Below are 18,263 nucleotides of genomic sequence, written 5' to 3' on the forward strand. Positions count from 1 at the left end.
TGCACATAGTACCCATCTAGGAAACAAGACAAAAAATATGCAGGAACAGTTGCTAAACATCTTCATTTAGCTGAACAGCAATTGTCAATCTGAATATTGTTTTGGATACAACTATACTATACTTGGCATGGTAATGTTTGTGACATGCCATTGCCTTCCTCCAACATCTGAACAGACAAGAGGCCTTACAGTTTACAATGGACTGGGGATTGAACCTGAGACCTTTGGAATTTTAATCTGGCCAAAATACTTTTCTACTTCGCAGTATGAATCCTCAAGAGTCAATTGTCAATCCTACGGAATCCTTTTCATGTTAATATCAAACACCAGCAATTACTCGTAGATTACAATAAAACTAAAGTAATTGACGAAGACGTTACTTGGTAACACAAACGCACTGCCTTTCTTCATTTACTTTCGCCTAGAAATGGCTATCGAGTACTGACAAACCAAAAGGCAAGAGATCTTACTGCCTTCCGATATACGTTGCTGTCAGTTCTGCCACATGATTTGGTCGACATGACCTGTTTCAAGTTGTGTATGACAGACAGTGTTTTAGAAAATCTATTGTTTCCCTTTGCAATAAACAGAAGTATTTTCATTCTAAGCTGTCCAAGTACAAAATTTTCCCAATATTAGTTCAAATTTAATATTCGCTTCTATAATGTAGGAAAGTATTTCACAGTCGCAAAACCCGCATCCGAAACGTTGACCTTACACTTAGTCGGTGACCATAAATTCTAGCTCAGAGTGACGCCAGTTTAAATAACCTAATGTAGCGAAGACTGTTTGCCAGTGCTCTTTCTCCCCGGAAAATACGCAATTCACTCATTTGGCTCCATAAGTACACTGTAACAGTAATTTCTGTGTGAAATTTTTCAGTATGCTTTCGCCTTCCAACCGGCAAAATACGGAAGAGTACGGCCGGTAAACAATTCACAAACCACGATTTAGTGCCGATAAGACGATTTCTTTAAACATTGTCGAAGCTGAGGGAATTTAGTTTCTGCTTAAATCGTCTTAAGCAGCAACGTTCACAGATATCTCAAATAGGAAAAAGCTGAATATCCAGGTACGAAGGTTGTAAAACAAACTTCCCACAGTTTGTGTCAGGTTGATCTTTTCGTCTGATAAAACTGCTTAAGTATTTTGTCAAAGAGGTATCACAAGTAGTATCCCTGTAGCTATGGGAATCATTGGTTGAAAACGAGTTTAACACCAATGGGTACAGTGCTGCTAAATTTTCAAAATTATTATCAACCTAAGTCTGAGTTCATCCACAAACTGAGGCGTATTTGTAATATTGAAGCTAGACTGTGTATCCTTGTCTTCCTTGAGTGGTCATTGGAAGGCGTTTACACACACGTATACAATACTATGGATACTTCGAACGCTATGGTTAACGTTGCTCTCATAAACTACTTTTTTTTTTAAATTCTTCTGGGTCTTCAGTGTGCAATATGTGTTGTAGATACAGTCTCAGACCAAAACATTGACCGCCGAGTCGTTCACGTAAGGTGGACAATACAGTCGTGCTCCTCTCAGAAATCTATGTCCGGCAATATGCTCGATCTGACAGCATACAGACTGCGACACTTCCCAGAGGAGGTCTTGACTCCGGTCTTAGTACATTACTCTTGACTACGACCGTAGTCTTGAGGTAAAACGCGAGACCAGCTAATATGGTATTGTAGATTCGCTTGAATTACACTCATAGCCTCAGCACCGAGAGGAAAGAGGCGATAAAAATTTTGTCGATATGTGCTTTCGGTCGCCAGACGTCATATAAGCTGGTCTCGCGTTTTACCTGAAGACTACGGTCGTGTTCCAGCGGCGGTATGAATAAAATGATATTAATAATAACAGTAATAATCGAATTATCCGGCAACTTCACGCTTCACAGTGGATTTTCTCGGACTAAGAAATTTGTTGAATTTGTGAAAAATCAAAATGGCTTCACATCCAGCCTATGATGCCTAGAAAAGTCTTTACATCCTGCTGACATGAGAATAGCATAATCTCTGCGTCAGAAGCTTGCTTCTACATGACCATTTAATAGACTCGCATTTTTTCCACCGGTGACTAATTTTGTAAGCTAAGCACATCATCCGTTACAGCACACTCCTGGGGCTGGGTAATGTGGCCACAATGGTCTGGTGGAACGAACTATCACAGGTGCAATGCGTGGGTTCAGGCATTTACTTTTAAGAGGCACAAACAGATTTATTTTACCTCTGGTAACCTCAAGAGAAAGACGTTATAATCCAGAATCCGCATTAAACATCACGTTCCTTCATTACCAACTAGGCAGAGCCAGTTTACGTTGGGAAATGACACAGCGGAAGTCATGGTAACCAGAAATACAGTCGCCAGTAAGCTTACTTACATTAGAAAATTTTATTTTTTTGATGAACCGATAGCCATTTAAAGGGACAGGGCTGTTATTTTACTTGTACTTGATTGAACTAGAGACGTTTAAAAATTTGGTGCTGGACTGTGATTCGAATTCGTATCTCCTCTGTCGAGGATCTGACTCTCTCGGAACAGTAGTTCAGTCATTTCGTTCCTTTTCCCAAGACTGCAATCTTCTCTAGGTCTCCTCCAAAGGTAAGTATGTGGGTCTGAAACCTGATCCAGTACAAAAATATTCATAATTTCATTTCTAGCTTTATCAAGTGCACACCCATCTGCTAGTGAAAATTAACGCGCAATTTCAATGTCTGTTCATGTGTTGCCAAGAATCGCAACAGGTGTCCTTATTTCTGGTCAAACACGCACACATCTTACTGTTCATGAGTAAGCAACTGATACTTAAGCTATATTCGTGGATGCACGGTAGGTGTGCAGTTCGATTGTCGCTTAGGCACAAAAGTTTGTATCCTTATTTTAGATTCAGACACCTAGCGGCTCGTAAGAAAAACCGATACGTAACATTTGATTTTTCTTAGTTAACAATCGGATTACGTGTTGGGTTCGTATCTCCGTCACAGAACTTCACATCATGCACTTCATCTTTAAATGCATGCACACTTTGTTACTTCAGAATGGAGGTATATCAGACATCTTTCGTGGTTAGATAACAGGGACGAAAGGGTCTTGATAGGAGTCACGGTTTAATACAAAAATTGTCGTCTTTTATTGTCAAGTTTAGATTTGGTTACTGGTATTGGCAAAAATTTCGGTAATTCATGACTCTTCATGGCTAATCATCAATATGATGTGAGAAGATTACATTAGACTAACTCTTGTTCCATAGATCATGAATACGACATTTCGTAATGATGTGGAACGTGTCATTTTAATGAAAGATTTCTTTAAATACCATGATTCAATTTCTTTACAACAATTTTTTACACTCTCTCTCATTGCTTTTTATTTCTCTCTCTCTCTCTCTCTCTCTCTCTCTCTCTCTCTCTCTCACACACACACACACACACACACACACACACACACACACACACACACACACACACACACACACATTCTTTTTTATTTTTATTTGTATGTTGTGTTCGACTATCGGCGAGGCACGAAAACGCCTGTGAATGACTTTCTTAGTTTTGAGTACACTTACGAAAGAAATATAAAAACAATGAGAGTTGCTGATTTATGATGCTCAGTTTGCAGTCAGTTCTGAGTATTATTAGTAACTACGCTCCAGTCCCTAAACCTAGTTACAGAAAGCGAATCAGACGCATTACGTATTCCAGGCCGTAGCAGCCGCGACTTGGAGACACCAGCTATGGTCACTTCCCAGACCGCTGTAGGATCACATCGGTTCGCCTTCTTCCTGCTGGTACTGTAACTGAGATTTGGCAACAAGGCAACGTATGTTTGGCAACTCTGTGATCGACGAGTTACTTCCTGGTGTGCACGGAATTAAGCCTCAAAGTTCACTTGATTTTACCTGTCATTTCCATTGAATAATCTGAGTTATTATCGCTTGAAGGGTAACAAAAGATTGAAAATTTACTGTTTTCAGCGCAGGAAAGTCGTTGCAAGTGGAAATCGCAACTATTCTCGACCTTTAAATAGCGGTTTACGAGTTCTAGTTACTATTGCCTTCAAAATAGGAAGCTGAGACCCATACCTCCTCGCCAGCTCTGTGGTAACGTGCTGACCTGTGAAACAGCGTCTTTTACGGTTCGCAGTTCCAGTCTCACTGACTGGTAACGTTTTTATCCCTTCTGTGAAAGAGCTACAAGCAGTCAGATCAAACATCAATAAGGAAATCGCAAGAAAATGCTTTCAGCTCATAGTGCAATGTTGAAAAACTTACAATGCTGCACAACAGGTAACGCCTCTTTCCACTGCTGACAAGCGAATTTTGGGTTTCTAGGAATACGTAACTATATTTATGAAATGCCACATTTGCATCCCTCTTGAGTATGACACATCATACCAATTAAACACAGACCCAATCAAAATCTAAGTGAGTAGTATTTTACTAATTCGTGTCGATAGAGGCATGCTTGTGTACAGATACTTTCGTCGTAAGGTTATCATGGTTAGTTTTATTTCATTTCTTATAATACAGTGCACAATTTTCGTAAGGTTTCCTTTAGTGTTGTTAAAACAATAGTAAACATGAGAGAGACATTAATCATCAACGATATATGCGAATTCTCTGATGTTACCTATGACAGTCTGACAATGCACATGCAGTTTATTGATTACATGCATGTAGAAAATTTGTTCTGAGTTAAAGCTGTCAAACAAAGTTTGAAGAAGAATAAAATATCACTACCACACGACGGCTAATGTAGAAAATACTTTTCTGACATATTATGGCACGATGCGCTCTCCCTGCACATCTTCGAGATGCATCTGCTGCCTGCTGTCTATTAAACCTGAATAGAACAAAATGTCACAGTAGTTAGTCCTTTTTCCACATGCGACTACTTTGGGTTGAGAAGTGAAGGGAATTATGTTCAAAGTTCCATTAGATTGATAACTTCAGCAGAGAGCAGAATTGCGTTTTAAAAAATGTAGCACTGAATGTATTCGAACTCGCGACATCTTATCTATGCTACAAGCTGACACGTAGCTACAACAGCTCCAGAGCTCGGCAACTATTCCTCCAGAACTTTTGGATTCCACAGCACTGTGAGATTATGCATATGGCCAGGTCTTGACTTCTGAGAGACAAACAGTTACAGCTTTTCTTTTGAACTGAACGACGTTTTCTAGTAACAGATAGCGCAATAGAATAGCTCAAGTGGAAAGGAACACTTCCTATTTAAACTTCTGCATCCTACACTGTTGGCAGTTGTGTGTAGGTGGCAGTTACGTGATTTTATTTCTGTGATTACAAAATAGTCGAATGTATACACTGGGTAGGCGAGGCAGCTAGTTCATGGTGATTTGGTCAACCAAGTAAATGAATGTACTGAACATGCTGCAAATTACTACAGGGAGCCTGTGTGTCAGAATTTTCATCCAGTGTGGCGCAACTGCGTTACGATAGAAAAATGACTCGCAGAGAAGAGGATTTCGTGGTCTGTTGGACGGATGGTAGGTTGTTATACCTATGGTCTGGGTTCGATTCCCACTTCTGTCAATGATTTTAGATAGGGAGAGACAGATTCCATTCTCTCCTGGCTACACCAAGTGAAGGAGATGTAATGGCTGCGTGGTCTGGAAATTCACATTAAAGATGATATTCCTTCTTTACCAAGTAGACGGTAGGTTGAACCACAATAAAGTCTGGAGTGGCGACATGTAGAAACTCTATCACCAGTAACCTTTCTTATACTAGTTATTTATTTCAAGTGACGACACAAACGCTATGTATGGTCACAGGACACTTATTCCATCTTTTATTTGAGCTTATGTATGTCGATAAAATTGGTTCTGAACTGGGAATGCAACTCAGACCGCCCTTAACGCGGAATTTGGTCCCTTCGTGGCAATACAGCTCGGCTACAATTTGATGTTTGTTCAAAACTGCAGATTCCTCAACACCTTCACATATTACGCGTGAATGGGATCGAATCCTGGCCCGGCACTAAAGATTTAATTATGTATTATCAAGCTCTAGCATGAGAACACCTATCTGCTGGTGGATAATAATTTCGATTTTTAATGTATTTTCATTCGCTGTCAACACTAACGATATCTGACGTTTTTAACTCCCAGTGAGACACAGAACTATTTGCGAGATGACTGTAAGTTCAAGATGCTATTCTGAGCAGCTGGTGGAGAAAAATTCGGTAGCTGACGTCTCTTTGTGTGTAGTCAACAACGATATGTGTGGGGCTCTATTCCCAGTGAGCGCTGAACTCTTCGTCATATTATTTTAGTTCAAACATGCTCACATGTCACTGCTGGTGCAACAAACCCATATTTAACGTTCGTTTTCTCTAGAATATAACAGCGATAGGTGCCGGGTTGGAGTCCTGGGAAGGAAAAAATTAATGTTTCGTCTCGTCATTTCAGTTAAAACATCTAGCTACTGCCGCGAAATTCCGATATGTCACATTTGACTGTGCTTCGATAGCAATCCGATTAGGTTTCGGGTTCGAATCCGTGTCCAACACACAGCTTTACCTCACGGCATTTCAAGTAAGTTACTTGTGAAGAAGCAATATTTAACATCTCTCGTAGTTCGTTAACAGGGACAATAGATGCTGGGTAGGAATTCGCGTCTGTTAAAAATGTTTGCGTTATGCAATTTAAAGTTGATATTTGCTAACTGATACTGTCTAAAATCGAGGTATATCATCTCTGTATGCCTAATCAGGAATGACTGCTAGTTGCCGTCAGTCACGAAATCTTTGCTTAGTCTGCATGAGCTGGGTTTGAATCCATATGCAGAACAAGACGGTTCGTCGTGTCATTTAATGTTCATACATATTCTCAACTAGCTGCTCGTGAATAACTTAAATTTTTAATGTCATTTTGTGTTAAACAGTTCAAATGGTTCATATGGCAAGCCGACCGGAGTGGCCGTGCGGTTCTGGGCGCTACAGTCTGGAACCGCGCGACCGCAATGGTCGCAGGTTCGAGTCCTGTCTCGGACATGGTGTGTCTGAGGTCCTTAGGCTAGTTAGGTTTAAGTAGTTCTAAGTTCTAGCGGACTGATAACCTCAGAAGTTAAGTCCCATAGTGCTCAGAGCCATTAGAACCATTTCTGAAGTATACGAGTATTTACGAACAGTACAAGCAGGATTGCAGCGAACTGATCACTTAGTGCAACATGGAGTACCTGTGTAATTAGTCATTCCAGCTGCATATCTGAGGGTAAGATTTGTTAAGCATTTCATTGCAGAATTAATGTAATATCCGCACGATAATCTCTGCAGTCATACTTTATTAGGAGCCCGCGATTGGAGTACCATGTTCGTTAAATCGGATTACTCAAGCTGAGGCCAAATAAAGACAAGCGACGACGCCACAACACTATCTTTACTTAAGTAGGTAGTCAGCGCTAAAGTATGTGCGCCACCATTAACGTTACTGTAAGCAGTTTGACAACGTAACACCACCACAACTACTGACAACCTGAACCATTATCATCACGCAGTTGTGACTCTCAGTGATTACAGGTTACTGATGTTTGTCAAGAATAGCGGAAAGCGCCTCTGAAGTTCCATTTGCATTACGACTAGCACGTGGCCGGCCGCGGTGGTCTAGCGGTTCTAGGCGCTCAGTCCGGAACCGCGCGACTGCTACGGCCGCAGGTTCGAATCCTGACTCGGGCATGGATGTGTGTGATGTCCTTAGGTTACTTAGGTTTAAGTAGTTCTAAGTTCTAGGGGACTGATGACCACAGATGTTAAGTCCAATAGTGCTCAGAAACATTTTAACCATTTGACTAGGACGGAGAGAATGCTAAATAACAGTAATAGGTCACCCAGCGAAGAGTAGAGTCCACGTATTGTCTGAAGTTCTTGCAGTTTGATATAATGCAGTTCCCGATAGTTTCACACTAACGGGTTCTTTTGGCTATCGAAATACTCATATGGGAATCATAAAAGTAGAATTGCTAGATCACCCAACTACCTTAATAACACCTCATTCTGGATTGAATACGACTCGGAAAGCGACGTTAATTTGACGTTTTCATCCATCTCCTGACGTCTCACTGAATGAAGTCTGAAGTGCACGCACAGTTGTGTTGCCTGCCGCAAGGATTCTGTGAAGTGTTGTGGCAGCTGGCAGTCATTGCTGAATACACACATGTGCAAATAACCTCACTGCTCTAGCGGAACTCGTCTTTGTTGCATTTTTTCCATACGGTAATTAGCACAATAACATAAGGCTTGTTCTGCTGAAGAACTTGATGCCCACAAGTCCTTAAATAATAATCTCCTAGCGGGAGGAATAAATACATGAAAGGAAACAGACTGTTGGACGAAAGAATGGACAGCTCCCTGCTTTTGGTGTTTCCGATAGCGCCTACGATAAGAATCTGGTGTCATATTATGCTTCAGAACTCTAAACTGTTTATTTTTTTACTTCATACTAAAACAAAAGTTGTGATATGAGACGAGGAAATGACTTATATGCTTCTCAGGAACTTTAGTTTTTCGTGTTTATTTTCTCACTTCATATTAAAACAAGGGCGTTAATATGAGAAGAGGAAATGAAATATACGCTTCCAAGACATAATATTTCCTTGTGTGCTATTACTGCAAACATGAAAGCCCTGCAGTTAATTCTTGTATGTTGGATAAGTTTTGACATCACCTCACATTCCTTTGTGACAAGGTTCCTATTGTCTTGGGATTCAAATAGAGTGGACGTTTCATCACTGGTTAATATTCTGATGACTAATGACATGATACCCGTTGCAATTGCTCCATGGCACCTGTGAGTAGAGTCTCACGTTGGTTACTATAAGAACACGCAGGCAGTGATATCCGCTCACTGGAGTCAGAGCCAAGGTGATTTCTTTCTGTTTAGGGCGAAGCGTCTGCTGCAGTGTCCACGCTCAGCCAACATAAACAAATCGCTGCGGCATTGGGCACTGCTAATCGCTGCACTTGTCGCGAGCCTCGACAACAAGAGCGCACTGTCTCTGCTAACTATACTATGGAGTTAATAGATCTTACTTAATATAATACGCAGGACGTGGGATGGGTAAAAATTCAGTTTGTAGCTTCCCATCACATTAAAATACTTTACAGTCATATTTGATGCAATATTTATTGTTGGTAGTCTCTCTAATGTTAATAGTATTGATTCACATCGTGCGTTAACACGAAAACACACACACACACACACACACACACACACACACACACAAACAGTCATTGATTCCTGTGAGGGTGACAACTACTGTGTGTTGAACAACACATGCACCAGTCAGTTCCTCAGTTGGCGTCGAGTGGATGAGATTTTTCAATTACCTTGCACTGCAAGAATTGTAAGGAGGGGACTGAAAGTAAATGGACTTGATGTATGCTAAAAGGCTGCGACAAAGCAAAGCTTGACCGATTATCAGATAACTGTCCACATGGGCTTTGTGGACGAGTATACTTTTAGTAACCAACCCACCCACGATCATTACGTAAGATTTCTCGAGGGCGTAGGGGAATTGATTTCATTAAGTCGTCGACAGTGTAGCGTGATGGTTTACTTCCCACCATACGTTTTCTATATTCGTCCAAAGGTCGCTTGCATTTGTAGGGACACATGGCAATGACCTTGTTACCTCTGCCCACATATTCTCTATCTGGTTGATGTTCGGTGATCGTGGAACAAACGGCAACAGCTTCATCCTCTCTTGGCCCTGAAACCAATCTCGCACTGCTCTACTATGATGGATGGGTCTCTGCTCCTGTAAATACATTGTTATGTCGTTAGTTCATATATTTATATTTAAATAACGTATTTGTAATAAGCACAGTGTTTAAGAATTCATTTCCTGTCATAGATAAGTGATCTGGATTCAACAGTCCGATTAAGAATGTGGTTCACCCAGTCTATCATATGATGAGCGTCGTAGTCGGATAGCCACATTAAGACTGACTGGCTGAATCCGATTAGGATGATCTTGTATCGAAATGAAATTACAGAAATCGGATAATTTGAACGTCTGTATTGCAACAATGCTGCGCACATAAATTCCTATGATGGGGTAACAGCTAGCAACTGTCTAAGAAAAAGTGAGAAATATGTCTACTAGCAGCAATGTAACGTAATTATAAACCATGTTTATGTGATGGAAATACTGAATCGAACAACACACATCTATTTCAGTGGAGGGAAGATACACCATATCGGATTTGCTGATGACATAATGACAATAATAATAATAATAAAAATCCCGTGTGGCCGATAGGGGAAACCCTCCCCCATATGGATGGTACCGTGGGAATCAAATACGTGTGGTGAACCAAATACTAACACAATCCTGAACGGCTACTCAATCCGTTGAACCCAAAATCCAGACACATCTGAGTGAAAATCACCGCTACTCTGGTCACCGTCTGTTAGCTCAATGAGCTTGGCTGAAAATATTTGCTTCCAAAGGCTTCAACACCCTCTGGTCCTGTCCGGTCCTGGTATCACCCAGGCCAAACCAATGAAACACAAGAAAACATGAACTATGCAAGCAAAGGTAACTTTATCCCAGGTGGTACACAACCTGGCCACCAATAGGCGGCAGTTGGATTTTCGCACTCTGGGGAGTCCAGGTTAGCACGGCAGAGAATATCGAAGATCTCTGGTAAATTTCCCTACAAGCAGAAAACATTCATTTGAGAACTAAACATCGATACATTGATCCAAACAAGAAACCAAAATAATCTCACAAAAGAAATCGTCCGCCAAAAAATTCTCATCCTTGCTCTTCAAGAACCACGATTAATTGACAATTAAATTTGCATTACGGAAACCATGGCATCTTCAAAATACAACAAAAGGTAGCGAAACTCGCACCAATCCTCGGCATTGCATTTCTCGAACACAGATCTATCAACAACTCTGTCGAAGAAATCACACCCATCAACAATCGAATTATGACTATGCTCATTCAGAGCCCCTATAAAAAATATACACTCATAAATGCACATGCCCCCACCAACATCGAAAATAAGGAAAACACCGAAAAGTCGAAAAATTGTGGAACACACTCGAAAATACTATGAGCAAAATTTACCAAGATGACGTGAAAATACTAATGGGAGGCTTCAACTCTCTATTTGGGACAGAAAAAACCTGTAGAAAAATCATTGGCACAAATTCAACACACCGAAACGCTTAGACCAACAGCACACGTCTGACTGACATTTGCCAACAATTTAACCACATAAGAATGTCTTCCCACTTAGGAAGTAGCCTGTTCCCAAGAAACATGTTTGGCTACCAGGTGCAAGCTGCTTTCGTTCGCCTTTCGAGACTCGCTGAAAGCCAGATTTTTAATTCTTTTGTAGCAGAGCTACAAGCAGGCAGATACAAACGCAATAAGGGAATCGTAAGACAACGCGCCTTGCTACTTTCAGTAACCCTTAGTGTCAGAGCGAAAACCTTACGGTACTGCCAAATTCATAATGACGACATATTTTTTGTTGTTGTGAATACATAATTATATCTATGAAATGCCACTTTTCATAATAATAGCGGATGATACAGGAAATGAAGTAAATACGGATCTTTTCGAAGTCAAAAGTCGGTAATGTCCTACTAATTCGTATTAAAATACGCTCAATCGTCTCACAGATACTTAATGCTTTATTAAGATAGTCTGCCATCGTGATGTTTCTGTAGTAAGCTGAATTTATTTTGTATTAGTACAGTGAATATTTTAATTGGATTTTCCGATAGTTTACTAAACGCAACAGTAATCATCAATGAGAAATTAATCAGCAAAAGAATTTTCTTTCACGATATCTAAAACGATCTGACAATGCTAAAGTTGTTTACAAATTCTACGCCAGTAGAAACCTACTGGTTTCAACGATATAATTATACCAGAGTAGCTTTAAGAGTATTTTCGTCTAGAAATGAATTGCGTCGACGGTTGATCGATCAAGAGCGGGAAAGGTAAAACTTAACGAATATATGACGAGAGGGACAAGTGCTTGAGAGAGGACTTCTCTATCAATACAAGTGCCTGAGAGACGACTTTAATTTCAGTCTCCTGGATAGTTTTGTTTCTCAAATCAAGAAGTGCGTTATCATGCAGTAGAACATGTGATGTAGTTGTGTTGCTCGATTTTCTTACGCTGAGACCGAAAGGTGTCTCAGTTGTTGGCAACAAATTCCAGCTGTGTTTTGGTAGAATTCGTAGCCCAAAACTCACTTTTGGAGCTATCAGATGTAAAATATTATGTTCACACTACTCTTTGCACGAGTTTATGTCTTTTGGAGGGGCTCAGCCTTTCATTTCTTCTTAGGAAGTTAATGATAAAGGCATCATAACACGTCACCAGTTACAGTACTGCATACGAATGCTCAATGAGCGACCTGATGACGTTCAATAATAGTCACTCCGTTGATTTTTGTTGTTTCGAATTAGAGCATGTAGTACTCGTACACCAGACTTCTGAACTTTGCCTGTTGAATGCAAATGTCGCATGATGGTAAAATGGTAATCTATCACATATATCAGTAGTCGAGACTTGCTTAATGTGGAAAATCATTGATGCCAGAACGATCTTTGTTGAAACAAGAATATCTTTTTCTGGCGTATTTTTCCCAAAAGCACTCGCTCCACACACAATTCAAATCTTTCTAGCTGCCTCCTCTGCATTCACCCCTCTGTTATACCAAAAGTAAACGTTGTGTTGCAGATGTTACACCTATTTCCACTTGCGACTCAATTTTACAATGCTTAACTGTAGTTCATGATTCTCAAGTATGCAAAATCCAATGCTTAACTGCAAGATGATAACTAGAACTTCAAATTCGAAAATGACAGTTGATACATACACTGACAGCGTCGCGCCGCGTTCACCTGAGCGGTGCCGGATTTCAGGCGGCGGGTGGCGCCTGGCCGGTGGCCGGTAGCCGCTGCAGCGCGACGAAACGCTCGAGCGTAAGCTGTTATGATCGCGGCGTAGCCACGAGCTGTCCTGCGGAATTGTTTCTGGAATACTTGTTATTGCTGGTGGGTAGAATGTGAAGCGAATTATCTTCGATGTTCAGTCAGACTCATAACTTTAGACCGACTGTGGGAAAAAAAAAAAAAAAAAATCAGTTGGACGCGAACAGGCGACTATAAGCTTAGAACACACGACGCTTGCCACTAGACCACGGGCTCACATAGTCCGACAACGTCTCGGAAGTAGACAATACTTCCTCCTAACACTTCCGCATCTTACAGTGTTGCCAGATTGTGCATATGGCCGGACTTAGAGTTGTCAGGGGCGGTCAGTTTTATTGGCCACCTTAAGTGAATGACTCGGACTTAGTCTCTGTGGCGGCCGGCCGGCGGTCAGTTTTATTGTCTAAGACTGTACATACAATCAATGTCAGACTGCTTTATGCCAACATTCCAAACTAAGCCTAGGGCTACACTACAGATCAGCCTGTCACCACCACCAAGATTTAGAAACATGTAGCATGCTGGGGCAAATCCAGATTAACAACTTAACAAGTCCAACAGTTTAGAGTAGTTTTAAGTTATACACTGAAGATATATTGCCAATCATTGATTACCCTATGATACTTTCTTACCTATATTTACATAAATGACACCCAACATGAACACTAATAAATACTAAATCATTTCATAAACTCACTGGAAAGTCCTACATATACAAAAAATGTACAACATCAGTTATCTGGCAAATACAAATAATAAACTATACTTTTGTTTCCTCACCTTCCACAGAATTAAATGTCATTTCTTTGCACTCCATTTTCTGTTGGTGAACACACTCCAAATGGTGTATCAGTTCTTGCCTCCGAGAGCATCTAAATGTATTGCACTCAGTACATGTCATCTAAATAACAAAAAAAACAGGTTTTTGCTTAATATCTTAATAGCGTACTGCAACGGAAAAAGAACGTGTAAGCACAATTAATGCACTTATTCATCCATCATGTTTCATACTGCCAATTATGAAGGAGAATCTTCAGGGATGTGGAACAACACAGTGAAGCCGCGGTGAGAAACTAGGGCCTGCATTACTTAAATATCTAAAATAAGTTATTTGTGCTTCATGAAACTACTTTAAAAATTTAGAGGAAAGGCCGCATCCCCGATATCACACTGGTGATATCTCCATAACGTTTTCACCAATATAGCACGCTTTGCCAATATAGCACGCTGCCATCTGCTTGCAGTTACATTAAGATTCACGCAGCACTCATATGGTGACAGAGAGGTAACCAACTTGCCTCCTACCTTTCCAGATGCGAAATTGTGTCTCTTCATGTGTTTGTTTACGTCTGTTACCAACTTGTCGCAAATATTACATATTTCTTTCCTAGGCTGTACATAAATATTCTTGCGATGCTTCATCCTCATATGTCGGTACAAGCTTTTTCTTGTATTAAAATTTGTTCCACACACGTCGCACAGGCCTGCCACACCACGAGTCCGTTCAACATTATCCATAGTATACCTTGCGACGATGAATTCAGAAAACCACAACATCAACACACACACCAAGATGGGTCCCGCGAAATTCTTACGAAGCGTTCAAAGATCTACCTACAAGCAGGTACGTCTCATTGGCTCTTACCGCCAACCAATGAGATATCGGTGCCAGTTGAAATAGCTACGTATAATGCCTCGTATTTATACGTTACAAAGAGAGACCCAAGCGTTGTTGCAAAAAGTGCAATTTATATCGCAAATGACAACTTGAATTCATATTTTTAAAATGTCAATCTCATCATAAATTGTTTATAAAAGGTTTTTAGGTATCTCGACAATTCAACTTTCAAAATTTTGCTTTAGCAGACGAATAACATCGCTAAAGACAATAAATACTGTATATTATAGGTGCTGTAGGCCTTTCAGCTAATTTTCTACGTAAAGCACGAACTTTTTTTGAATGAAACATAATGCCTCCACTTTTGACATATAGCAAGTATTCTGACACACTATTTAACTGCGGTTTCTTCGTCTTGGTGTTCAATTAAGTCTGAGTATCATAAAACTGGTATGTAAACTAATGATAGAAATGATATATCAATTTTCTGTGGATCCTAGTGAAAGAAGTCACTGAATATTAAAAATAACAGTACATCTTTAATTCATAATAAGTTATTATTATCAACTTTTCACATTTCCTTTCGGTGAATTTTCTCTTTTTATGTTGTCATCTACGTGAATCATAAACTATTGAGCAAATGCTCTTCAATGTAATATATACTATTTAAACCACATATGTACAACAGTGTTGGATTATTTATTTTTGCACAGCGAAATGACGTGGAAAAAATGGAAATGCCGTGTGGCTAGGGCCACCCGTTGGGTAGACCGTTCGCCTGGTGCAAGTCTTTCGAGTTGATGCCACTTCGGCGACTTGCGTGTCGATGGGGATGAAATGATGATGAAAGACACACAACACCCAGTCATCACGAGGCAGAGAAAATCCCTGGCCCCGCCGGGAATCGAACCCGGGACCCCGTGCGCGGGAAGTGAGAACGCTACCGCAAGACCACGAGATGCGGACGACATGGAAAAATTGTTCAGGGACAAAATAGAACTTATATTTTATTAAGACATTTTACATTTAGGCTGTGCACATGATCCCATTGCCAATCAATAACCATAGAATATCATTTTACAGATGTCTAATGAACTCGGCACAATGTAGCCTATGAACAACTATAGAAAGTGGAAAAATACTTTGTTCACATATCTCCTACACACACCCTTGAACAAATATTTTTCAGATACTGAGCGCTACACATCGCAGATTGGACCATAACGTTTCACCAACTTCTGAAACTTGTTATTATTGAGAGGTTTGGTTAGCAGATATTATAACATTTCTTCTGTGCATCGATATTTAATGGTTACATTTTCCTGCTCTAAGTTATATCTTCTAAAGTGATGCTTAATGACAATATTTTGGGATCTCATACTAGTGACATTATTGTTGGAAAGTGTAACAGCTCCCATATTGCCACAAAATATTATAACTGGTTTTATTTTTATAAGATATTCTATTACACCCATCAATGTTCTGAGAGCTGCTTGGATAGTGGAGAATAAGGCCACATATTCAGCTTCTATGGCGCTCAAAGCTACTGTCCTCTGTCTCTTACACGACCAGAATATCAATCCTCCCATTAGTTTAAAACAACTTCCAGTGATGGAGTTTTTGCATTCCAGCTCACTTCCCCAGTCTGCAACACTGTAACCTTCTAAATTTATATTTCCCTTTTTAGAATACTTCATCTTACAGTCAGCAGTTTCCTTTAAATATCTGAATATTCTCTTGTTCACCATCCAATGTTTTTCTCTTGGATCATTGCAAAACTTGCTTACAGCATTTGTGGCAAATGCTGCATCTGGCCTTGAAGTCTGTGCTGAGTACACTAATGAGAAAAAACATTGTGACCACTGCCCATAACGAGGTTGAATGCGACCTCTAGATGTTGCAGTCACGTGAGGGAAGAATGTAGCTGGAAGAGAGACAAATGGGCAGTCTTTATAGCGACGTTACGTGCCCCAAATGTGGAAATCCACTGATATAAGAGGTTTTGACAAAGGGTGCTGCGACTGGGAACGAAAATCTCTGAGCCTTATGTTACTGGATGTCCACATCTCATCACAAAACGTAGAGGTTGGAGTATCCTCCACTATATAATCTAGGGTAGGCAGCGAACTGTGGCAGACCTGATGACAGAGTATAATGGTGGTGCAGGCACAAATTTTTCAGAGCAAGTAATTCAGAGGTCATCGTTGAACATGGAGCTCCATATTATATGACTCCCATGTGTTCCTGCGTTGATCAAACGACATTATCATCTCGTCTGTGGTGGGCACAGCATCATAGAATTTTCACCATGGATCCATAGAAACGTGATGCCTGTCAAATGAATTGCATTTCTTGTTACACCATGGCGATGGCTGGGTCTTCCAGGTGAATGGCTGCTCGAAACGTGTACTGCACGGCAGATGCAGGCCAGCGAGGGCAGAATTATGCTATGGGGGACACTGGGTGAGCTCGTGGGGCCCGTGTTAGAAATCGAAGATGCCATGACGGCAGTAAACTACATGAACATTATTGCAGAGCAGTTGCATCCCTTCATGATTTAAGTCTTCTCTGATGGTGATGACGTCTTCCAGAAGAATAACTCTCTATGGCGAAAGGCCAGAATCGTGCTGCAGTTGTTTGAGGAGCTTGACAGTGAACTCAGATTGATGTCTTTGTCAGCAAATGCACCTGATTTATACCTAATAGAGCACATTTAGGGCGCCAGCTCCATTCCCACAAAGTACTGTCCCATAATTTGGGGAATTTACCGACCTGAGAGTAGATTTCTGGTGCACATACATCTGGAAACCAGCCAAGGACTTGTAGAATCCATACTAAGCAGAATCGTTGCTGTACTGTGTTTAAAAAGTGAACCAACACGCTATTAAACAGGTGGTCATAATGTTTTGGCTCATCAGTCTACAGTAGATTTTCTGCAGCGTCCAAATAGGGTAAAAATTACATACATTTTTTGTCCTCAACAGTTATTACCAGTCTTGCATTATTTTTGATTGAGGTAGAAAAAGGTTTATAATCTTTTACACCAAAGTTTTCTACAGAGACTCATCAATCCAAAATTCTATTCTGTTGGTACCTCTTAAAATCTTCATACCCAAGTATCGATTAACTTCCCCTAAGTCACGCATATTAAATTCTGATCGTAACTGTTTTAAAAAGGTCCATTTTATATCCACTGTTGGTCAAAATAAAAAATCATTTACCCACATGGCCATGATTGTAATTTCTTCCATGCTTCTTTTATAATGTATACCTGGATCTGCTTTGGTCTGTGACATGCCCAGTTTTACCAAATTTTGCATTGCCCCTCCCACCAGAGGTTTGAGATCTGCTCTGGGTATGGGTATGTGTGTTGTTCTTAGCATAAGTTAGTCTAAATAGTGTGTAAGTCTAGGGACCGATGACCTCAAAAGTTTTGTCCCATAGAATTCACGCACATTTGAACATTTATCAAATTATATTTATCAAAGTGTTATGTCGTCATTCATTCCAGCACCGGTCACTCTGCTCTAATATGTATGCACCGTTCTTTAAACGTTTTTCCTTGATAAGGTCTTTTAACATCATCAGGGGGATCACATATATTTCCTCTTATAGCTTTCCATTGAGATATCTGTTTTCATATTCATTTGA

General features: G+C 40.3%; 2 protein-coding genes across 4 annotated transcripts in view; one reads left to right on the forward strand and one right to left on the reverse strand.

The window, feature by feature from the left end:
- Positions 1–503, reverse strand: part of LOC126210497 (uncharacterized) — a 502,330-nt gene extending 501,827 nt beyond the window's left edge. For 2 of the 3 annotated variants that reach the window (XM_049939737.1, XM_049939739.1), the window contains exon 1: positions 381–432. Coding sequence is in view for 1 of the 3 variants with exons in the window: in XM_049939742.1 (XP_049795699.1) it covers positions 381–411 (31 nt within the window). In the remaining 2 variants the exon portion in view is untranslated. Of the gene's footprint in view, positions 1–380 lie in introns of all 3 variants that reach the window. The other variant, XM_049939742.1, reaches the window with a different exon arrangement.
- The window catches only part of LOC126210495 (uncharacterized), a 467,621-nt gene that overhangs the window by 312,321 nt on the left and 137,037 nt on the right, over positions 1–18,263 (forward strand). The window lies entirely within an intron of this gene.

Source organism: Schistocerca nitens, chromosome 10, assembly GCF_023898315.1.
Source record: "Schistocerca nitens isolate TAMUIC-IGC-003100 chromosome 10, iqSchNite1.1, whole genome shotgun sequence".
NCBI lineage: Eukaryota > Metazoa > Arthropoda > Insecta > Orthoptera > Acrididae > Schistocerca > Schistocerca nitens.